At 38.1% G+C, this 9,408-nt stretch overlaps 1 protein-coding gene across 1 annotated transcript; it reads left to right on the top strand.

Annotated features, from left to right (window-relative positions):
- Positions 1-7,119: 7,119 nt before the first annotated feature.
- LOC108827446 (UDP-glycosyltransferase 74F2) lies at positions 7,120-8,744 on the top strand. Its single transcript, XM_018600845.2, has 2 exons — positions 7,120-7,780; positions 7,882-8,744. The coding sequence occupies exons 1-2, from the start codon at positions 7,157-7,159 to the stop codon at positions 8,605-8,607; spliced, it is 1,350 nt and encodes a 449-aa protein (XP_018456347.1). The 5' UTR covers positions 7,120-7,156; the 3' UTR covers positions 8,608-8,744.
- The last annotated feature ends 664 nt before the right edge of the window (positions 8,745-9,408 follow it).

Here is a 9,408-nt window from a genome sequence, read left to right as displayed (position 1 = left end):
TATTTCCAATAGGAAATAGGAAATACATGGAAATAGTAATATCCTAATACAAATATGCTAATACATAAATATGGTAAAGTCTAAGTCTTCCTTTCTTCCTCATGCGTCTGGTCCGGTTCGGTATTGTCTGTCCGGTACGTCCGCCGGTACTGTCCGGTACGGTTCGGTTATGTCCGTCCATCCAATGGTTTATAACACTCCCCCTTGGACGCCATAACCGTTTCAGAGTTCATAGTGTGCTTCATGTTGCCTCATTAAAACCTTACCAGGAAAACCCAGTGGGACAAAACCTTGGTGAAGGAAAAAGAGTACAACACACACTACTCCCCCTGATGAATGCATCACTGAAGATGTCCGTGTAAGGACTTGTAAATATTGATTCAGTGAGCTTGGAGTGTCTGTGTTTCTTTCTCTTAGAATTTCGCAGAAGAACACTTGGACGTACTGTGCCTTATGTCGTCCAACTTATAATATGGTCGACCATTATGGTCCTTGACCAAAAACGTATGTCTCCTAGACTACTAACCACTTTACTTGGTTGGATCTCATCCATAAGTGTTTATGGATCGTCCTATAGTATGACCTGGTCGTTTATGGACAGTGAGATATTTCTCTTAAGTACTATCGAAAATGTACTGAACTGGTCGATCCATATTGTGTCATAGACCTTGTCTATACACGTCCATAATTTTCTCATGAGTGTCTTAGATCATGACTTGATCAGTGATCATTACTACAATGAGTTTTACATACTCATTAGACTTTGGTTCTATAACCAAGTACACTCATTGGACCTTATTCTTGGCAATCAATCTTTCTTGCCATATGTACTATCCATACTGATAGTTGATACCTCAAAAGTCATACCACGTTTTGGGTTAACAAAATTAGTCATCTCTCATGGATGATTCGGCCGGAAAGAAGCCGGACATAGTCTTTGATTTGGTATGGTCTTTGGCGTGAACCATAATGGTTCTCTTCGCTTTTTGCTGTGACCATCTTATATCTTACTTAGGGCGTGCTGATCTCATACACATACCCACGACTATGGTCTCTGCTATGAGTTATTGCAGTCCTTATATACATAGTCTTAAGAATCAATCTTGTTTATACACACACACAACCTTTGATGGATGTCTAAGATGTTGTTGGTGTGTTGCTATCAAGCCTTTGCCGTAGACCATTGGGTCATAGACCACGACCAATCACATGGTGATTGGTACTTCTCTCATACGGCTATATCTGTATATGCAGTCCCATGTCCTTAGTTCGTATGGACCTTTGCTAGGCGTGCTTATGGACTGCTACATGATAGCTGATCTTTTGAGATCTAGAAATAAACTGTATCAACCTCTCTTTAGGCTGGTTCCAAACACAAGGGATTTTGTACTTCTTATAAGTATGTATGGACTGAATTGGATTGTTCTTAGACAGATCCTTTACTTATACAGCTGCTTAATGATTCAGTCCATGAACAGCTTAGGAACAATGCTGTTCATTGAGAATTTCTTTTCTCATCTTTGTGGTACCTTTATAATATTTGATCCAGTGATCCATATGCTTGCTTACTACGTTTTTATCTCTTACTTATGACCAGACCTTTGTCAATTTCAAATCTGAGTAGTAGCATCCACCACATAGGAGTATATCTCCTTATAAACTGTTTTTCGGTCTCTGTGAGTAACCTTGTGTAATCAGCTATGCTCAAATGCTGTAAATAGGCACATGCACGTCTTAGACCACGTGACCATGTCCTTATCTCACGGTTTACTTTCCTCACATGACCCATTCACTGGTTTTATCACTTGATGGCGTTTTATGGCCAATACGTCCATCTTTCTTTACTTTAAACCCCACGTCCATTTTATTCTTTGTGAGTACTCTCGTGGGTTTATGATCCTCGCATTATATCTTATACTCAAGTGCTACTTTCTTTTATGAGTTCTCTTATATGTAAATACATCAGTGGTGTTAACACTCTTATTTATGGTTCCATTGTGTTCCAGACATGTCCAAATCGATTTGAGATTTCATTATCTAGGACCTTTATTTCCTTGCAGTTTGGCGTCCCAAACTACATGGTCTGGTACCTTAGATGGTTAGCTGGCCAGCCTTATCTCCATGTCCGGACTGGTTCCCTTTTGAACTCGGATTTATATCATTCTGTGCACCTTTTCATTTCTTTCTATCCGAGGTTCCTTTATCTTATGGAACACTTTGGTCTATCTTGTATAGACTCTGTAGCAACTTGATTGTGTCTCTTAGGACATCAAATTTCGTGGTGCATAAGCTGGTATGACATTTAGTCATTCTTTTCTTTCCTTTCGGGTCAATGTGTCTGGCATCTAGTTCTGCTAGCTTTTGCATTATTTGATCACATTCTTTGGACGTCTTAGATTATATTTCTAGTCCGAGGATCTTGCCAAGACAATGATGGTTAATACCAATATCTTACTCTTTATCCAGCTTATAGCTTTCTCACTTTTGATGTTGGACAGTCGGATTACTCATGCAATCCGTGAACCTGGCCATTTAATCTTATCACCCATATTTGGCTCAAGGTTTCATATAAATTCGTGGGAGAAAGTCATACTCCTATCCAACATATATTCCCAATTCTTATCTCAGTTTCTATCTTAGAAAGCACATATGAATGTGGTGGTTAAATCTCTTTAAGATTTCATATGTCTGGTCGTGACCCGTATTCAATCTGAGATGGGAATATCTATGCTCACTTATATGGCCTGATGCATATTGTCTTTACACATGTATATCAGTGTGTTCCCAAGCATTAGGTCGTGGCCTTTGTATTATAGGAAATCGGCCAAATGATTGTCCATGGTTCTGTTTTCGACCCGGTCGGTTTCATCGTCCGTGGTACGGTCGTATGAACTTTGTTGACCGCGTCCACGTCCTGTCCATCCATCCCGGTCTCGACCGGATGGTTTATCATGATGGACGTGGCTTGTCTTTGTATTAATTTACCATGGCCATAGACCATGTCCCACGGATCATGTTCATGTTATAGTATGGTCATGTACCACACGGGTGTGTATTCTCCCCCTCATGAACATGCTATAAACCATTATGCCATTTCATGATACTTGGGACAGTTAAGCCTCATGAGCTTTCCTTGTGTACATGTTTCACAACGTGAGATTCTATGGGATAACTCTTTTGTGCCTTTCAATTATTTGCATCAAGTTTGGATCGATCCGGATGGCTAGTCCGGTCATGCCATTAAGTGTAATTTCGTATGGTTAACCAACTGGTTACCATGGCTCTTTTGCCTCTCATCATACTGATCTTAGCATAGTATTAATCAGTAGAGTATATAGGTATAGTCTTGACCACTTTCTTATAAGGCCTTTGGCGATTTTTCTTTCAAAATCTGTAGGAACCTTTTGTTCTCTTTTGCCCATTGTTTCTATATGGAAACCATTTCTTGTTAGTACTCAATGGGCCACGAAATTGGGTGTATATAATGCCCTTCAGGCAATGCCTTGGCTGTGGTCTAACTATCCTTCTAGAACAAGATTTATTGGGAGAATTTTATTTTTATTTTTCGTGAATATTTTTATGCTTTGTAATTCTAAGATAAATAAAAATCATTCAATAAATAAAATTCCAATAAAGGTTTTCATAAAAACACTAAATCATATAACATAATAAGATTTAAAGTAAATCAAACAAACAAAGCAAAATTTCAGGATGTCAAATGGCCTTTTAGCCTGTGGTCAAGCCGGCCACTCCAACTGTCACTTTGGATGTGGCTTCCTCGGATTTATTATCTCTTTCATCACAATCTGCTTCATAACCACTCATCTCATTCTTTATTTGATTCATCCACTCTCTTTGTAATAAGTATGAGAACAGATCATTGTATGTGGTGAAAAATTTCTCTCTATGATGTAAAAATAGATCTCTTGGATCTGCTGTAGAGAATGTCTTTTCAAGTAATTCCTCATCTGTTAACTTTTCACCACATAATATCAGGTTATGAGCTATTTCGGACAGGGTATAATTATATTCTTCCACAGACCCATAGTCCCGGAATCTGAGGCTCATCCACTCATGCCTTATCTTTGGTAATAACACCTTAGTGTATCTGGACATTAATTCTGTCCAGAGGCATCGGGGGCTCTCTATATCTCGGTACTGATTTCTCAGTTCCTCAATGAGATGATGGCTCATTACTGTTAATGCCATTTCGTTCTTTTGGTTCCATGATCATCCTTGATGATACATTTCCCAAGACCCTCTGTCCATAGTATATATGAGATATTCATTGCCCATCCTAGATAATTTTCTCCAGAAATTTTTAGGGTATCATAATCCAAGGTTGACATCTGAATCATATCAATCAATTTTTAGAATTCATGCATTCAAATAATCAATCAAACATGAAAATACTTTTAGAAATTTTATCACTCAATATATCAATGGTTCACACCAACCAAAACAAAAATTTCTAACAAGTATTAATCAATCAACATGAAATATCCCTTTAAGCAATCATATATCAACCTCAGAAATTTTCAAGTGTTCTTATGTGATCTAGGTTCCTGCGGACCTAACTAGAAAAAATTTCAGACAAGTGATATATGAAATATAAACTATATGTTCAGGGTTATAATGCATCAGGTCTTACGACCCTTAGGTCACACGACCACAGTACATGATGCAAAGCCACACGGCTGGTTAGTATGAACAGTCTGGATTCATTTAATCTCTCCTAGCAGGATGATTCTAAGTGTTCAGGTCGGATTTAATGTAAATCTATCAACCTAATGAATCAGACAGTCTAGCAACCTAGATGAACAATTATACTAACAACCTAAACATCATTATGTATGCAAGTGAACCACACGGTTCCGATTGAATGATTATGTCTTAATGCAATCGATTTTTATCAACCTAGCAATCAATGATTCTAAGTGATAAAATGAAACAATAAACCGCAAACAATTTGTTCAGATAATTCAATCAACAAAATTCGGATGAGATCCTAATATATTGTTTCTATGTGATTCCAAATTCATTTTAAGCAATCAATGATCAATGGTGAGCATTCTAGCAATATTCCTATTTCAAATTCAGTATGGAATATGCAATTTAACATAAGCTGAAAACTTTTCAGAAAAGGAAATTTTTATAAAAAGAAACTTTCTATTTTTTCAGAAAAGGAAATTTTCCATTTTAGCAGAAAGGAAATTTCAACAAATCAATCAATCAAGCAATCAATAAAATAATTCAGATTTCAGTTTATAGAATTTATAGTTTGTGAAATCGACCAAGATGGGTTTAAAGGGTGATCGATTTCTATTGGCTCTGATTGATCATTCAGATCATAAGGTTTTCGAGATCCAAGAACACTTAGTGTTTTGGTTTTAATTGATTTAATCAATCTCTTATTGAATAAGGAATATTTGTGCTTCTAACAACCTAATGACCGTTTGATCTAGCAACTTAACGGGAGAACTAAACCAAATCCAAATTCCTCAAATTTATTTAGGGATTCAATTGTCCTAGGTTTTTAGGTTCATCAAATTTTAATGTTCAATCCTTTAACAAACAACCAAATTCGTTTTGATATGGTTCCAAAGGGTGTTTCAGATTTTATTTACCTTTAGATTGGAGAGAATCTGAAACTGGACCACCTAGAGAGAGGAGAGAAAACCGCGAACGGCTTGAACGTCTATCGCGAGCAAGGAACGGGCTGATCGGATCGTCCGGAACCTCTACTGGCTGTTGGATGAACTGTCGGATCGTCTGGTGGCTTATCGGGTGCTGATCAATTCGTCGGATGGTCAGTATGGGTGCTGGTCGGATGAGAATGGAAAGACAGCTAGGGTTTCCTTTAGTAAAAAGGAAATTGTCAACGCGGATTGAAACGGAGGTGGAGAACGCGTCTGAACTCGGATTGAGACGAGGTTTGCGGCGCTGGATTCTTCTCGTCGAGAGCTTCAATTGGATATATGGAACGTCGGCTAAATCCTTATGGTTTAAGAACGCGTCCGGTATCGGATTGTGATGAGGTCGACGGCGTTGGATTCGTCTCGTCGAGATCTTGAATTTGATAGGTGGCGCGTCGTCTGGATCCGTCGGGTTGAGGAGATACGGTGTTTTGAAGTTTCGTCTGATTTCTAGGGTTTATGGTGGTTGCTGGGAAAAAGGGTTTCGAAATTCACTCAGGGTTTTCTCAGAGCTCTCGTGCTGATAACGTGTTGTAAAACTTGTATTTCTTCTTATTATTGATGTGCCAATAGGCATCTATATATATACATGTTACAAGGAAGAGATAAATGGAAAGATCATATTTCCAATAGGAAATAGGAAATACATGGAAATAGTAATATCCTAATACAAATATGCTAATACATAAATATGGTAAAGTCTAAGTCTTCCTTTCTTCCTCATGCGTCTGGTCCGGTTCGGTATTGTCTGTCCGGTACGTCCGCCGGTACTGTCCGGTACGGTTCGGTTATGTCCGTCCATCCAATGGTTTATAACATAATAATGAAATATCAGATATTAGTGAAGAACAACATAAGAAGACATTAAATAAACAAGTCATTTTCTTGTTGTCGATGTCTTGTAGTTATAAAACCGTATAGTATCTTTTCAATTCTTACTCCATTTCGGCTTTGTCTCTTATTTTTTCCAACTCTTTAAGGATCTTACTTCTCCAAAAATAACAATACAAAATCGATTTTAAGTGATTTTAAATTTAAATTTAAAGAATTTATCACAATTTAAGAAAACGTGAAAAGCAGATGTTGAACACAAAACATGTTCTCCTTCCAGTTGCATTTCTCGTGTCATGTGGATTTGTAATTATCAAAAAAACATTGCTTAACATAGTAAATGATGTGATTTTATATATTTCTTTTTAAAACACTGAACATTTAAGCAAATGCAGAATAATATCTTTTTTATATATACATTTCCTTTTCTTGTGGAAGAAAAGCAAATTGATTTTCTCTTCTTAATCCCATCTTTTCCTAAAATTAAATGAGAAACAAAACTCTCTCTTGTTGATTACAACGTTCTCATCAAAAGGCAGAACTTGACAAACCTGTCAATAAGTATTCGCATTATCTCCAAGGGCATATTCACTTTGGTTTAAGCAAAACATTTTGAGAGAGAGAGAGAGATGGAGAATAAGAGAGGACATGTATTGGCGGTGCCATATCCAGCCCAAGGACACATCACACCAATCCGCCAATTCTGTAAACGACTCATCTCTAAAGGTCTTAAAACCACTCTCACTCTCACCACTTTCATTTTCAACTCCATCAAACCTGACCCATCTGGTCCAGTCTCCATAGCCACCATCTCTGACGGCTACGACGATCACGGCTTCGACCCATCTGGCTCGATCCATGACTACCTCCAAAACTTCAAAACCTTCGGCTCCAAAACGATTGCAGATATCATCCGCAAACACCAGACAAGTGATAACCCCATCACTTGTATCGTCTATGATGCTTTCATGCCTTGGGCACTCGACGTTGCACGAGAGTTTGGTTTAGCTGCGGCTCCTTTCTTTACGCAGTCTTGTGCTGTTAACTACGTTTACTATCTTTCTTACATAAACCAGGGTATCTCGAAGCTTCCCATTAAAGATTTGCCTTTTCTTGAGTTCCAAGATTTGCCTTCTTTTCTATCTGTTTATGGATCTTACCCTGCTTACTTTGAGATGGTGCTCCAACAGTTTACAAACTTTGAGAAAGCAGATTTTGTACTCGTGAATACCTTTCAAGAGTTGGAGCTTCATGTTAGACACTTCTTCTTACAACTTTCTCAACCATGTTGTTTTCTTGTTCATGTCTTAATTGCTATGTTTTGTGTCCTAATTAGCGTGTATTTTCGTTTCAGGAGAAGGAGTTGTTGTCAAAAGTTTGTCCTGTTTTGACAATTGGTCCGACTATTCCATCGATGTACTTAGACCAAAGGATCAAATCAGACACAGACTACGATCTGAATCTCTTTGATTCCAAAGACACTGCCTTCTGCACTACCTGGCTCAACACAAAGCCACAAGGGTCTGTGGTGTATGTAGCATTCGGGAGCATTGCTAAGCTGAACAATGTGCAGATGGAGGAACTTGCTTTAGCAGTAAGCAACTTCAGCTTCCTGTGGGTTGTCAGAGATTCAGAGGAGGCAAAACTGCCATCAGGGTTTCTTGAGACACTCGATAAAGACAAGTGCTTGGTCTTGAAATGGAGTCCTCAGCTTGACGTTCTATCAAACAAAGCCATTGGTTGTTTCTTGACTCATTGTGGCTGGAACTCAACTATGGAGGCATTAACCTTCGGGGTTCCCATGGTGGCTATGCCTCAATGGACCGATCAACCTATGGACGCAAAGTACATACAAGATGTGTGGAAGGCTGGAGTCCGTGTGAAGATAGACAATGAGAGCGGGATTGCCAAGAGAGAGGAGATTGAGTCTAGCATTAGGGAAGTGATGGAAGGAGAGAAGAGCAAAGAGATGAAGGAGAATGCAAAGAAATGGAGAGACTTGGCTGTCAAGTCACTCAGTGAAGGAGGCTCTACAGATGTTAACATCGACACATTTGTAACAACAGTCCAGAACAAATAAATTATCATGAAGTAGCAAAGATTTCTTTTATATTGTCTTGTTGAGTCAGTATTTCATTCAGTGCATGTAATCTTTAAACTCATTCTTCATCTGGGTTACTTTCCAATTTAAAAAAAAATAAAAAGACATGATTTATATTAATAAAACCGAGCTATTTATAGTATTTGGATAAATATATTAAAAATTATAAGAAAACTTCAAACTGGATTTAGTGAAAGATACAAAATAATCACAGTATTGATAGCGAACTGTCAACTAGTGAAGGACAAAAGAAGACAAGCTTCTTTACAAAGAATGCATTATTGTGTTGAAGTCTATAAGCTATTCTAAGATTGAATGGTAAAAAAACTTGAACTCAATATGACATCAAACAAGAGTGTCATAGTGTGTCAAACCATTTTCTCATGGCTTCTTCATACCCCTTTCTCCTAGTCTTTGTGTAACTGTGATCCTGTTTCTCCCAGTCCTATCGATGTAGCTCTTTAGCAGTATGGTGTGACGCACCATGCCTACGTCCATTTCATTCCCACCAAAGTGAGTATAAGGTTGCTTGGAACACATTTCTGATAAGAAACAGAGTTGTTTTGTCGATTGATCCACCAAAATCTTCAATAGATCAGGCCAACTGTTGGTATACAAGCTCCAAGAAGATTATAGGTTAGACCCTTCCAAACTTCCTCTGAGTACGAGCATTCAAAGATTAATGGTCTCGTGTTTCCTCCTGTCCTGATTATTGCATAGAACACACTCCAAGCTCGCATGTGTATTCCATTTGGTGATTCTGTCACATGTAGCAAGCCT

This window comes from Raphanus sativus, chromosome 9, assembly GCF_000801105.2.
Source record: "Raphanus sativus cultivar WK10039 chromosome 9, ASM80110v3, whole genome shotgun sequence".
NCBI lineage: Eukaryota > Viridiplantae > Streptophyta > Magnoliopsida > Brassicales > Brassicaceae > Raphanus > Raphanus sativus.
The sequence above is the reverse complement of the archived record's forward strand: the minus strand, read 5'-3'. Positions and strand labels throughout refer to the sequence as shown.